Source organism: Anthonomus grandis, chromosome 14, assembly GCF_022605725.1.
Source record: "Anthonomus grandis grandis chromosome 14, icAntGran1.3, whole genome shotgun sequence".
In the NCBI taxonomy this organism is placed as follows: Eukaryota; Metazoa; Arthropoda; class Insecta; order Coleoptera; family Curculionidae; genus Anthonomus; species Anthonomus grandis.
The window spans coordinates 475,883-490,816 of NC_065559.1; the positions used below are offsets into that span (position 1 = coordinate 475,883).

The 14,934-nt window shown below is 32.7% G+C and overlaps 1 protein-coding gene across 1 annotated transcript in view; it reads left to right on the plus strand.

Annotated features, from left to right (window-relative positions):
• Nucleotides 1-14,463, plus strand: part of LOC126744755 (cytoplasmic dynein 2 heavy chain 1-like) — a 42,126-nt gene extending 27,663 nt beyond the window's left edge. Inside the window, exons 15-30 of the mRNA XM_050452309.1 lie at nucleotides 2,933-3,082; nucleotides 3,139-3,350; nucleotides 3,403-3,518; nucleotides 6,191-6,342; nucleotides 6,400-6,726; nucleotides 7,772-7,911; nucleotides 7,976-8,192; nucleotides 8,269-8,499; nucleotides 8,553-8,753; nucleotides 8,807-8,979; nucleotides 9,032-9,170; nucleotides 11,693-11,812; nucleotides 11,870-12,052; nucleotides 12,104-12,327; nucleotides 13,788-14,118; nucleotides 14,173-14,463. Coding sequence (XP_050308266.1) covers nucleotides 2,933-3,082; nucleotides 3,139-3,350; nucleotides 3,403-3,518; nucleotides 6,191-6,342; nucleotides 6,400-6,726; nucleotides 7,772-7,911; nucleotides 7,976-8,192; nucleotides 8,269-8,499; nucleotides 8,553-8,753; nucleotides 8,807-8,979; nucleotides 9,032-9,170; nucleotides 11,693-11,812; nucleotides 11,870-12,052; nucleotides 12,104-12,327; nucleotides 13,788-14,118; nucleotides 14,173-14,463 — 3,207 coding nt within the window. The remainder of the gene's footprint in view (nucleotides 1-2,932; nucleotides 3,083-3,138; nucleotides 3,351-3,402; nucleotides 3,519-6,190; nucleotides 6,343-6,399; nucleotides 6,727-7,771; nucleotides 7,912-7,975; nucleotides 8,193-8,268; nucleotides 8,500-8,552; nucleotides 8,754-8,806; nucleotides 8,980-9,031; nucleotides 9,171-11,692; nucleotides 11,813-11,869; nucleotides 12,053-12,103; nucleotides 12,328-13,787; nucleotides 14,119-14,172) is intronic.
• Nucleotides 14,464-14,934: the final 471 nt, after the last annotated feature.

Consider the following 14,934-nt stretch of genomic DNA (forward strand, 5'->3'; position numbering starts at 1 on the left):
ACACATAATCAATGGACAATTCCTTTGGACACCTATTTCAGCGTTTTTCCAAATTCGTACAAGAGTTTCAGAAAAAAAATATTTTTTGAAAATATTGATTTTTTTTTCTATTTATTTCACAAAAAATTCATAACTCAAAAAATTGACCAGATATCATTTTGAAAATTCGTACACATGATCCATGGACAATTTCAGTGGACACCTATTTCAGCGTTTTTCGAAATTCGTACAGGAATTTGAAAAAAAATATATTTTTCAAAAATATTGATTTTCTTTTTCTATTTATTCGACAAAAAATTCATAACTCAAAAAATTGACCAGATATCATTTTGAAAATTTGTACACATGATCTATGGACAATTTCGTTGGACACCTATTTCAGCGTTTTTCGAAATTCGTACAGGAATTTGAAAAAAAATATATTTTTCAAAAATATTGATTTTCTTTTTCTATTTATTCGACAAAAAATTCATAACTCAAAAAATTGACCAGATATCATTTTGAAAATTTGTACACATGATCTATGGACAATTTCGTTGGACACCTATTTCAGCGTTTTTCGAAATTCGTACATGAATTTGAGAAAAAAAAAATTTTCAAAAATATTAATTTTTTTTTTTCTATTTATTTGACAAAAAGTTCATAACTCAAAAAATTGACCAGATATCATTTTGAAAATTTGTACACATAATCAATGGACAATTCCGTTGGACACCTATTTCAGCGTTTTTCCAAATTCGTGCCAGAATTTGAGAAAAAAAATAATTTTTGAAAATATTCATTTTTTTTTCTATTTATTCGACAAAAAGTTCATAACTCAAAAAATTGACCAGATATCGTTTGGAAAATTTGTACACATAATCCATGGACAATTTCATTGGACACCTATTTCAGCGTTTTTCCAAATTCGGGCCAGAATTTGAGAAAAAAAAAATTTTTTGAAAATATTCATTTTTTTTTCAATTTATTCGACAAAAAATTCATAACTCAAAAAATTGACTAGATATCATTTTGAAAATTTGTACACATAATCAATGGACAATTCCGTTGGACACCTATTTCAGCGTTTTTCCAAATTCGTGCCAGAATTTGAGAAAAAAAATAATTTTTGAAAATATTCATTTTTTTTTTCTATTTATTCGACAAAAAGTTCATAACTCAAAAAATTGACCAGATATCGTTTTGAAAATTTGTACACATAGTCCATGGACAATTTCATTGGACACCTATTTCAGCGTTTTTTCAAATTCGTGCCAGAATTTGAGAAAAAAAATATTTTTTGAAAATATTCATTTTTTTTTCTATTTATTCGACAAAAAGTTCATAACTCAAAAAATTGACCAGATATCGTTTGGAAAATTTGTACACATAATCCATGGACAATTTCATTGGACACCTATTTCAGCGTTTTTCCAAATTCGGGCCAGAATTTGAGAAAAAAAAAATTTTTTGAAAATATTCATTTTTTTTTCAATTTATTCGACAAAAAATTCATAACTCAAAAAATTGACTAGATATCATTTTGAAAATTTGTACACATAATCAATGGACAATTCCGTTGGACACCTATTTCAGCGTTTTTCCAAATTCGTGCCAGAATTTGAGAAAAAAAATAATTTTTGAAAATATTCATTTTTTTTTTCTATTTATTCGACAAAAAGTTCATAACTCAAAAAATTGACCAGATATCGTTTTGAAAATTTGTACACATAATCCATGGACAATTTCATTGGACACCTATTTCATCGTTTTTCCAAATTCGGGCCAGAATTTGAGAAAAAAATATTTTTTGAAAATATTGATTTTTTTTTTCAATTTATTCGACAAAAAATTCATAACTCAATAAATTGACCAGATATCATTTTGAAAATTTGTACACATATTCCGTGGACGATTTCGTTGGACACCTATTTCAGCGTTTTTCGAAATTCGTACAAGAATTTGAGAAAAAAAATATTTTTCAAAAATATCGATTTTTTTTTTCTATTTATTCGACACAAACTTCATAACTCAAAGAATTGACCAGATATCATTTTGAAAATTCGTACACATGATCTATGGACAATTTCATTGGACACCTATTTCAGCGTTTTTCGAAATTCGGGCCAGAATTTGAGAAAAAAAATATTTTTTGAAAATATTCATTTTTTTTTCTATTTATTTCACAAAAAATTCATAACTCAAAAAATTGACCAGATATCATTTTGAAAATTTGTACACATAATTCATAGACAATTTCGTTAAAAGCAAAATAAGTGCACCGTCTTATTTAAGCCCAGTTATGACTTTTAATATAAATATGATTATACTTCAACTGCCTGGAATAAACCAACAGTTGCCTGGAAGAATATAAGAATTTTTAACTCTTTAATGCAGTTTTTGGTACATCTTAAGGCATATTTCAAGCAGTTGAGGTCATTTTTAGACCTTTCTAGGTATTTTTGAAAAATATTTCAGGCATTCATTGAAATATCTCCAATGCATGGAAATATTTGAAAAATATGTAATTATGTAATCAAGAAATATCCATTACTACTTTAAACAGTTGACGATTTCTTACATACTCCCAGGCAGTAAATCAATTGCTTTTTATGAGGAAATTTATTCAGTTTTTCCAACTCAATAAAGAAATAGGTTCAGTTAGAGAAGTACCCCAACAGTGTTCAAAAGTCCTTTAGTATCAATAACTCTTCAGGAACTTAAAACAAATACTAAAAATACATTTAAAAAGTATCAAGAAAATTGCTTCTAATTAGCAACAAAAACAGTTTTCCCTTTCCTTTATATACCTTCATTTATCCATGAACCCACTGTCACAAATTCTCGATATTAAGTGACATAAATTGGAGCAAATTTGGATGTATTTTTTTATATTTTTATAATTCCAATGTAAATGAATTCTGTCGAGAAGTAAATAAATTGACCTTTTCAGATGGAAACTACCTTCAAAGAAATGCTAAACAAATCCCAAACCTTAGCCAGCTGGTCCAGAGAACAAGTCGACTCAGTGAATCGGTTAAAAGGAGCATGGGAAAGGTTGGGCAGTTTAATTAATAACCATCAACATATTATGGCAAAACAGGTAACATAAACTCCATCATAATCACCTTAACACGCCACAATTCCACTGCTTTTAAGATGGAAACGATTAAAACATCCCTGAACATCGAACAGGAGAACGTACTGAAAGAAATCGAACGATTTGAAGCGAAATGGAGTCAAATAAGCAGCAATCATAACTCATTCGATACGAACACTAAAACTATTGAAGGCGTGAATAAATTGTTTCAAGAAATCAAGACCAAACGGAAGGAATGGAGTGTGATAGTGGAGAAACGGAATTGTTTAAAGTAAGCGAAAGATCCTCTTGTGATAAGAAAAATTTTATAACAGTACTTTTAGCTTGAACTATGACAAGTTTAGTCTGGAGAAGCCGGATATTGCTATAGCGGAGGAAGTGGAGAAGGCTTTAAAGGAAGAGGAGGAGTCCTGGAAGCTGTTTGAGGAGTTTAACACTGGTACAGTGCTTACTATAGTTTTGCTTTAAGGAGAATTAAATTTAATTTGGGATTGGAACACTGTTTCTCACTTAAAAGTTATAAATAAATAGTTACTCCCAGGCAGTTAAGTTGGATTCAGTTATGATGTAACTAACTCATAAGCTGGTTATATGTACTTAATTACCTGGAAGAATTAGTAAATTTCGTCCAGGCAATTGGAAAGCTGCTTAATGGCACTGCACTCTTTTATATGAATCTGTAATAAGAATGAAAGTATTACAAGTGAGTTCTAAGTTATGGTCGTTATAAAAAATGGTCCTAAACTACTTAAATATTTAACCCAAAATTAGGTTTTAGTCTCAAATTGGACCTCAGAAACTCTTCTATGTTAGTGAAAAGAAAAAGAATTTCAAAGTGTGTAACTATGAACCTTGATGGATAAAATTGCCTCTAACTCAGTAAGTTTTTGAGGTACAAGAAACGTTCTTTTGAACACTTATTGGGCAATAAATTGCGTTTTTAGGACTTAAACCCACTTAGAAGAATATATCAATTATTTCGTAAAAACTATCTAAGAAATAGTGGCAATCCTAAAAAAAAAAAAATTGGCGAAGAAATGCCGTAACCAAAACTGCCCTAATTATAGTCATCCTTAACCGAAAATAATGGTTTTACCCTTAACTCCATCGTTAGGAAACTTTTTATATTTCTGTAGAAAAATTGTTGAACTATTCCCAGCGGTTCCTAAATTATGCCCAAAAATGTCTTCTAATGAATAATTTTAATGGTGTAATATGCCTTTGAAAGCTTAAAATCTGTAGAGCTCTTGGTTTTTGCTTGACTGAATATGACTTTCTAACTCAGAAGGTTTTTGAGGTAGAAAAATCGCTCTGATATGAAAATGTTTGGAAATTAAAGCCCCTTTTTTTAGATAAAACTCTTTTAAGTATATTCCAATTCTTTCGTAGAAATTTAACAAAAATACCGAAGTTTTGTCGAGAAATTTGCGAAAAAAAATAGCCCAACAAAAGCAGCCTTTACTACTCCAATCCTTAACCCAAAATCATGTTTTTATCCTCGAATCCATCCTCAGGAACTTCATTATCCGAGTCTAAAAGATGTATTTGAATATTCTAAGTGGCTTCTAAGTTATGCCCAAAAATGTTCGTTAATGGGTCAAAAACCTTGTCCGACATAATTGCTTTTAACTCGCATAGTTTTTCACGTAAAATAATCATTCTGATATGAAAATGTTCGGGTATAAATGCCTTTTTTTTGATAACATTCCGGGAAGAATTAGGCACTTTTTTTATTCAATTAGTATAGGTTTTAAAAAAGAAATGGTAAAATGGATATTTCATAAGATCGTGATCTGACATACGGATTAATTGAAAAATAAACTGAAAATTAACGAATCATTTAGAAGAAAAACAAGATAAGTATTATTCATCTGCAATATACTCAAAACCTTTGGAAGTCAATATAAAAGTTTCTACAGTAAAATAAGTATTAAACTTTTGACTTTAAATAACTGCCTAAAAGATTGTGTCCTTAAGTGTCTAGCATTGCACCTATAGGTGCCATATCTAAATACATATTGGCATATGATAACAACAGTGTTTCTAGTTTATTAACAAACATTTAAATAAACATTTTAGGCGTATCTATGGATGAAATAAAATGAAAGATAACTTGGAATGCACTGCAGCCAATGTACTTAACTTCCTGGAATAAGTAAAGAATTACTTCCAGGCAGTTGAGTTTGAACCTGTTACAGCCCCTAAAAGCTTCTTAAAGGCACTGAACTGCCTGGAAAACTAGACATTTTTGTCCAGGCAGTTGATTGGCTATCTATTTCAAGGTTTTTACAAAAAAATTAAAGAACAAGTTAAAAGACAGTTTTGGACAAAATTCTCATATCTCTGAACCTAAAAAAGGTAGACACTTGAAATTTGGGGTATAAATTCTTCTAATAAAATTATTGGACACCTATTTCAGCGTTTTTTCATAAAATGAGAAAAAAAAGTGAAAAAAAAAAACAGTCTTGGAAATGGAAAAAAAATTAAATTCAAAATGACAAAATGCTTATATTTCTGAACCTAAGACAGTTAGAGACTTGAAACTTGAAACGTAAATTCTTCTAGTAAAATAATTGCATACTTATTTCAACGTTTTTAGGGACAGATGGTCTGTTTATCTCATAAAAGCTCTGCCAATGTATTTACTTGCCTGGAATAAATAAAAAATTACTTCGAGGCAATTGAGTTCGATCCTGTCATTCCTTACATTCCCTGCTTAAGTGCACTGAACTGCCTGGAACGAATAGAACTTTCGTCCAGACAGACTGGTGCTCTGTAAATCACGCTTTGATCATAATACTCTATTTTATACAAAGCAACATGGCGTAGTTAAAAAGTGCACATTCCCATGCAATATTATATAATTTCTCAACGGCCTTTAATTGTGTAGAGCGTGGTATATTACTTCATGAACTTATGATCCTGTTCTATCAAGGCCAATAGATGTTGCCCAGATTCTGTAGTGGTGGTTTTATTTTTATGCTGATTATATTACCTTCCTGACTGCTAGTATTGGTCGATTTATCCTTTATGTGTTTTGCCGATATAAAGTTGTATCTTAATGAAGTCAAAACCTAATGCTCACGATATACATATTTCTTTTATTTACAGACTTTGAAAAGTATGGCAGTCAATATTGGATAGTGTTTAGGAAAAAACATTACGAGCTAGAGGACTTCATTAATTCCTGGGAAGATAAATTCACAATAAAACCAAAACCCGACTACGCCCCGGTGATCTTACAAGAACTCCAAAACTATAAGGTAATAAGCGAAACTCAACACTACAATATTTAACGAAAATTTGGTCATTTCTTTAAGGACATAGTGCCAGTGTTAAAATACGTTAAGGGCGAGGATTTTAGCGAGAAACACTGGAACGACCTGTTTCACATGTTGAACCAGACCCCAAAAGCTACCGATCAGATTTTATTAAAAGACTTTTTAAATGCACACGAAGAAATCAAAAGTTGCGCCAAACAGTTGCAGGATTTATGTAAGAAAGCGGCAAGTGAAATCGTTATAAGGCAGGCCCTAAAGGATATTGACCAATGGGAGGCGCAGACCAAGTTCGTGCTTGCTGCTCATCAAGATTCCCGTGGGAAGTCTCTGATGCTGGTTAAGAAATTTAAGGATGTTTTGAATGCTGTAAGTATGATTCTAGTCTCATAAACTGGAACCCTGAATAATTTATTACAACTTGAAATTGTTTATATAGACATTTGGCTATTGTGCAGTTAAGCAAGTTAATCCTTTGATTTTCCCAGAATCTCTAAGTAAATCATAAATTCGACTGCCTGTAAGAATTTTGTATTTATTCCAGGCAGTCAGTCATATCAATCAACTCATTTTACCACAAACTTAAAAAAAAATACCTGGAAAATAACTTAAAACTCCTGGAAGAATTATTTGACTTTATTACAGATTCCAGGCAGTTAATTACTCCAAACTATGCCTATAACAAAATATTAACATTTTAATTATAATCATTTTTCCTATAACTTCCATACTATTTCAAATATTATTGCATTTTTTTATCGAATGATTGAGAACATTCTCTAGATGAATTTTATCCAAAACACTTGTATAATTAATTATCTGGTATAGTTGGATAAACCAAGCCAGAAAAACACAATTTCCAGATAATCCAAACACTTTTAAATAAATGAAACCATGATATAGGCAATAGGTGGAAAGCCGGATTCTCATTTATATATCCTTATCTCAGTTTAAGAATTACAAGAAGTAATTGTAGAAGAGTATTGGAACAAAGTCATGTTTTCATACTTAATTCAAAAATCACTAGTCAGCAGGATGGAAGAATTCTTTCAAATATATAAATAATATCATCGATAAAGTATTTAATTTGAACTATTTTTTTTTAAACAATTCATTGGTAATCTCAAATTTTATACCATTAACTAACTGTAAACCCAAAATAACCAAGATGCCTTAAATGACAAAATTTTTGATATAAACTTATTTTCAGCCCAAGAATTCTCCATTGAATTTCTTCCAGGCATTAAAAGCCATTTAAAATGTGTTCTTGTGATATTCTGGATTTCCTAAAAATGTTACTTTTTTATGATATTAAATTGACTACGTCTATGATGTCTGGATATGAGACCAACTTTCATGTCTAATTCTTATCGCTTTAAACCTGACTGTAAACAAGCAATTAATTGATTTTCAGATAGGAGATCACCAGATCTTACTGCAATCCCTAAAACATTCCTCCACCTTCGACAGTTTCGCTGAAAAATCCACCTCCTGGGAAACAAAACTGGAGAACTTAAATGGCCATTTAAACTCCTTAGCTCAAATTCAGAAAAGGTTCATTTAATTTATAATTTTACTCATTATAATAGATTAATATAACACTGTGATGGTCTTTAAGGTGGTTGTATTTGGAACCGATATTTGGGAGCGGTACCTTGGCCCAAGAAAAAGTCCGGTTCGACCGATTGGATAAGGATTTCCGTAAAATTATGACGTTCATCGAGAAGGACACCCGCGTTACAGAAATCTGCAAATATCCGAACGTTAAGGCCATATTGGAATCTATATTGGAGCAGTTGACACGTTGCCAACACAGTTTGGATGATTTCTTGAAAGTGAGTAGATTAGTGTTATTCATAGAACATAAAAAATAGTGTTAACTATGAAGTCTATAGGCTAATTCTTTTTTAGGTAAAAAGAGAAGCTTTTTCGCGATTCTTATTCCTAAGTGACGATGACCTCCTGGAAATCGTAGGACAATCAAGCAAGGAGCAAGTGATCCAGACCCACTTGAGAAAACTGTTCGCTGGCATCCACTCGGTTAAACTGGATACTTCCGGTGATAATATTGTTGCCATGTGCTCGTTGCAAGGCGAGGAGGTCAGATTAGGGCATCCAGTGGCAATTAGAAGACCTGTTGAGGTAGACTTGACATATTAAAGTATTACCATCGATTCAGTAATTCATTTATTTAGGAATGGTTAGGAGAGTTAGTGAAGGTCATGCAAATAACTTTGAAGGAACTGCTGGTGAATTGCCAAAGGGAAACTCAAGCACCAGATCCCCTAAAGTATCCATCGCAAATTTTGTGTTTATCGGATAATATCTCTTTTACTTTAAAATGTGAACAGGCTCTAAGCAGTATGAGTTTGACCACTTTACTAGCAAAATACAAGGTTTCATATGTTAGAATGAGACATAAAAACATTTCTTAATAATTCTATTTTAGGCCCAATTGAACGAGCTTAGTTCGTTGGAACTTAATTCAGACGTCAGTAACACTCTGGAGCTTAAATTGAAATCCCTTTTAATAGATACCATTCATCACATAAGGGTTCTGGAGGAATTATTAAATAGGAACGTTACTAAAGTGTCGGAATGGACTTGGCAGAAGCAGCTAAGGTGGGCCTGTTTAACATTAAAATGACCATCAAAATGGACAATAAATTTTCAGGTATTATGCCAATTCGGTGGGCGACGTGACAGTTAAAATGGGAAAAGCCAGGATGAATTATTCCTACGAATATTTGGGGAATGACCCTAAACTTGTGAGGACCCCTTTGACGGAACGTTGCTTTTTAACACTCACACAAGTAAGTTCAAGTGAAGCCAAATTACACATCGAAGCGTTTACAACAGTCGATATTTGATGACTAATTAATACAGGTACAGTCACGAGTGCCCATCATACCAATATCGCCTTAAAGATGTATCATTCTGCCACCTTTCCAGGTTATTTGGATTAGCGATTTCTCTGGAATGCCTCTTTAAGGTTCTGGGATTTGTTTTATTTAAAAAAAGAATGTTGATTGTATGGTTTAATGTTCTTCTTCAGTGGTCGAACTACTCCCAGCTCAAGTATCTAGACAGAAAAGGTACAGTTTTTTTTTAATCCTTGTTTGAAAGTAACAGAGAGCCAAGTTTTATCAGTTCTGGATGAAATTCTTGTTGAATATCTTGAGATTTATATGGAATTCGTTGAAATGTACCTTTAAGGGTTGTTTTTGACTAAGAAGTGCCTGTAAGAGAAAAGCTTCAATTATTTGCAAAAGAGATTATACATATATTAAAAAAATGTCATAAGATCAATAGTAACTGAGATATACTTAATTCTCTCTCACATTCCTATTCACAATGCAGGTACCATCCCTGCCAGCATATTTGTTGACACTCTTGAGGATGGCTCAACAAGTTATTGTGGGATTTACATGTTTCTTTTAGGATGCTATAAAGGATTCCCCGAGGATAAACTTCTTGCCAAAATATTCCTTTTAATTACAAAACTCACTGAGCTAAGTCATCTGTTCTGTACTAATTTCACTTCTATCTTTGTAAATTAAAAACCATTCCAGGCATTTTAATGAGGTTTTCACTCCAAGTAGACTTACATATACGAACAAATCCTATGGCGCAAGAACTTGATAGACTCCGACGTACGAGGGGTTGACCTAGGCAAAGGTAAAAATGAAATTTGATTTAGTGATTGATTATGTGCCATCCCTTCAAGCGTATTTGTTGAATTGGTACAGGCATTTGACACGGTTTTCCTATTTGCAATGATATTTTCACAACAAGTACAATACATAAATAAGCTTTCATTTGACATCATTATATTTTTCAATTCAAATTTAGAATTGCATCTGTCATATAGATATGAGAGATGTAAAAGACTAGTCTTTGAAGTCTGTTCAGTTTTGATTGAACAGATTTCTTCAGGATTCGTTAGTTCGATGTTCCTTAGTTAAATGACAGCAAGCAGGTCATAGAATTCCGGTAGAGAAGAAAGAACCTTAGCTCTGAACTTCACTATACACAGGTTCTTGTGTCTGCGATTAATCCATGTATGATCACGAATACTCATCATATCGCTTCCAATTAATATCGTTTTGAAAATGGATCATTCAGTCGCCTTTCCAGGTTATTCGGTATTCCAATAACTCTGGAATGCCTCTTTAGGGTTCTGGGATTTGTTCTTTTTAAAAAAGGAATATTGATTGGATGGCTTATTGTTGTTCTTCAATGGTCGAGTGATTTTTAGCTGAAGAATCTAGACAGAAAAGGTACAGTTTCATCTTAATCATTGTTCAAAAGTAGCAGAGAGCCAAGTTTTATTAGTTCTGGAGGAAATTCCTGTTGAATATATTGAAATTTACATGGAATTCGTTGAAACGTACCTTTAAGGGTTGATTTTGATTTAGAAATGTCTGTAAGAGAAGATGGTTGAGTGGGAATGTTTGATGATCCTTCAATTATTTGCAAAAGGAATTATATGCTATATCTTTCGCTTGAAATGAGGCACTTTTGGCATACTCTTGGTGCTTGTATTAGAACCTAACCGAATATATTGCCTCTCGAGTCAGTTTTCCAGTCAGTTTTCAGAGTTCCAGTCCAACATAAGAATTTCAGCTATTTCCAAGAACATTCTGCCATATTCTAAGGTTTCTCAGTCAGCTAAGATGATCCTGACGTGTTTGCTATATCTTGTCTTTCTTGGCATACAACTTGTTGACTTTAGAAGTTATTCGGAAGTCAGCTGTAGCCATTTGATGCCCGATACAGCCTGTATGAATATAAAGGAGCAATCTTTGCATTTTTTCAAATTTGTTCGATGAAATTGTCCACCACTTCTTGAATCGCCTTTAAGAATCTGTCTTCGTTGTCTCCCTTTCCATAATTAAATTACAGCAAGCAGGGCTACGGAATTCCTATAGTAAAAAACGAACCTTAGGTCTGAACTTCACCATATAAATTTACTAGCTGATGTGTGCACATCAAAGGGTTTACGACTATCGGTTTTTGATCACTAATTTATCAAAGAACTATCACGAGTGCAAATCATATCGCTTTACAAGAATATTGTCTGGAAAATGTATCGTCCAGTTGACTTTCCAGGTTATTCGGTATTCCAATTACTCTGGAATGCCTCTTTAGGGTTCTTCAGAGGACGAATGATTCTCACCTAAAGTAGTTTTAGACATAGAGCCAAGTTTCACCAGTTCTGGCTGAAATTCCGCTTGAATAGATTAAGCTCTTTATGGAATTGTACTCCTGGACTGATGATTCCTTTTTTAAGTCTTCCCTCTTCACTTCCTATTCATTTATCGTTTTATTTCAGGCAATGCATTTGGGTTTGGGAGGAAACCCATATGGTCCAGCGGGCACAGGTAAAACGGAGTCAGTAAAAGCCTTGGGTGCGATGTTGGGCAGACAAGTGTTGGTTTTTAATTGCGATGAGGTATATTATATTATTTGATTACTCTCTTCCTATAAATTAAATTAAAAATTCTCAAAGGGAATTGATGCAAACTCAATGGAGAGAATCCTAATAGGATTAGCGAAAACGGGAGCGTGGGGTTGTTTTGACGAATTCAACCGTCTGGACGAGACCACTTTATCCGCCATCTCGATGCACATCCACATTATCCAGGACGGGCTTAAGAATAATGTCGATGCTGTCCAACTGGGAGACCAACAAGTACATTGATGCCAATCCAGGGATGTAAATATTGAAATCGATCATTTCCAGGTTAGGATCGATAAACATTGCGGGATTTTCGTCACTCTCAATCCAGCAGGAGCGGAATACGGCGGCAGAAATAAACTGCCTGATAATCTGAAACAATTGTTCAGGCCTATAGTGATGACCCATCCTGATCATGAAGAGATCGCTCGCACTTGTTTGCACTGTGACGGATATCGGTATGCGGACGTTATCGCCAAGAAGATCGTTGAAGTGTTCGATATGTCCAGGTAGGACATTTGTTTCTTTCTATCTTTTGCTCCTAATTACGATCAACTTCTTAGTAAAATTGGAAATCTGCAGTATTCCAGGCAATTCAAATATGTAAAAAAAATTGACACCTATTAGTTATAGTCAAATTTAAAAAGCAGAATTAAAAAAAATATATATAAATATTTAAGCAACTTCCAAGCAAGTAATGAATAAAATATTCCAGGCATTTAAAATAATTGATTGTTTATGTTTAAATCATTTATCAGAATCTCAGAATTTCAAAAATACCGTACATTTTTATTTAACATACTTTGTCACAGTTTACATTTCTTCAGATATTATTGAAAATATTTCAGATTTTTATATAAGGTTTTCAGTCAAAGATGTAACTATCCGGAGTGCACATTTTGAAATATCAACGATTTTTGTACCTCAAAAGCTTTTAAAATTACTTGCGTATTTGTAAAACAGCTAATCTATACTTTGAAGAAAATAGTAAAATTTTACAATTGAACTTAGATTTTTTAGTGTATTTTTGTACTTGTTGGATATATTTTTAAAATTCTTTCACTTATATCAAAAGCATTGTCTGAGGATGAACCAAACGTACAAAACATTGTGATATAGCATGATTTTCTAAATGAAAAATTCACTTTGCCACACTTAATTTTGTAATCACCAACTTTTTTTGGCAAATTTTTACATTTTTTGAGATATTTTTGAAAATGTTTCACATTTTTATATAAGGTTTTTAGTTGAAGATGTAACTATCCGAGGTACACAGTTTGAGGTAGTAACGATTTTTGTACCTCAAAAACTTCTAAAATTACAAACGTTTTTGTAAACAGCCAATTTGAACTTTTTAAGAAAAAAATCAAAATTCACATTGCTTACACATTTTGTAGTATATCTTTGCAGCCGTTTGAGATCGTTTAACAATTCTTTCACTTAAATCAAAAGTAATGTCTGAGGATGAACCAAACATACAAAACTTTGTGATATTGTGTGATTTTCTGAATAAAAAATTCGGTTTCCCACACTTATTTTCGTAATGACCAATTATTTTGTCAATTATTAATTTTTTTGAGATATTTTAAGGAAATTTTTTAAGGTTCTTGCATCAGGCTTTCACTCACAGGTGTAGCTTTCCGTAGTCCACATTTGGAGGTATTAACGATTATTGTACCTCAAAAACTTTTTAAATTACACTAGCTATAGAACGTAAGAAAAATGGCTTTAAATGCCTGGAATATTTTTTTAAATTACTCTCAAATACCTTAAAGAAATCAATTTAGCTTGCACTAAAGAATATAATATTCATGTGATTATTGGAGATTGGTAAGTGATATCAAAAATCTAAATTCACCATTGAATTGGTTGGCAAAAAAGAGTACCATGTCTATTGGGGTTAATTTTGATTTTTGAAATGTGGGATAGTGGTATCAAAAATCTAACTTCCATATTCTTTTGCCTATAGAAACCTGATGAGCAAACAACAGCACTACGACTGGGGTTTGAGAGCCATCAAAAGCATATTGTCGGGCTGTCAAGCCGCAATAAAACAACACAACCAATCGGAAAATAAATCGGGAAACTCTCTGGATCAAGGAGAAGAGTTCGCCCTAGTCGTCAGCACTCTAAAAACCGACATATCCTCAAAATTAACGTTTTCCGATGCCCTCAAGTTTAGCGAAATTATTGGGAATGTTTTCAAGGGCGTACCCGCTGAAACTGTTCACGATGATGCGTTGAAGAAAATCATTGTCGAGTGTTATCGGGAATTGAATCTGATAATTAACGAACAGCAGGTAAGCAACATAACCGATACGATAATGTTATATTTCAATGTGGTTGTCCCTTAGATAAACAAATGTTTGGAATTCTATAAGCAACTGAAGCAACGAATGGGCGTGGCTTTAATTGGACCGCCCAGTTCTGGGAAAACCACAATAATCCAGATTGTATCCAGAGCGGTTGCCAAACTGAACCAGAAAATCAAGTTGTATCCGGTGAATCCCAAGAGTGTTTCGCGTCAGCTTCTATTGGGCCATATGGACCACTTGAATCAGTGGAACGATGGCATTTTGACCAGTTATAGTTTGCAAGTTTCTTCGGAACCGGAGGTATATTTAAGAAAGTTTTTCTTTCCTTAGTTGTTATGATTAACCGATTTCGCACTTAGAGTAGCAAATTTCCCAGAGGTGTATATTAAAAAAAAAAAATCCCTATAGTACTAAAACCTAAGACACCAAGTGTTTTATCCCTTACACGCACTCCTGGAATAAGAATTCGATTATCTGGCGTTTTAGTAAATGGATTTTAATTATTTTTTCAAAAAAGGACTGAAAAAGTCTTTATAGTAGTCCATTAATCAATAATTTCTGAATTTTGACTATTAGATCCAAAGATATTCACTTGCCAATAAGAGACAAATTATTTTCTTCCTTACAGGCACTCCTGGAATAAGAATTTAATTATTTTGACTTTTTATGAATGGATTTTAGTGATGTCTTCAAAGAAAACTAAAAAAGTCTTCAGAATAGTCCATTAGTCAATAATTTCAAAATTTTGAGTACTAGAATCCAAAATATTCACTTGCCAATAAGAGCCAAATTATTTTGTTA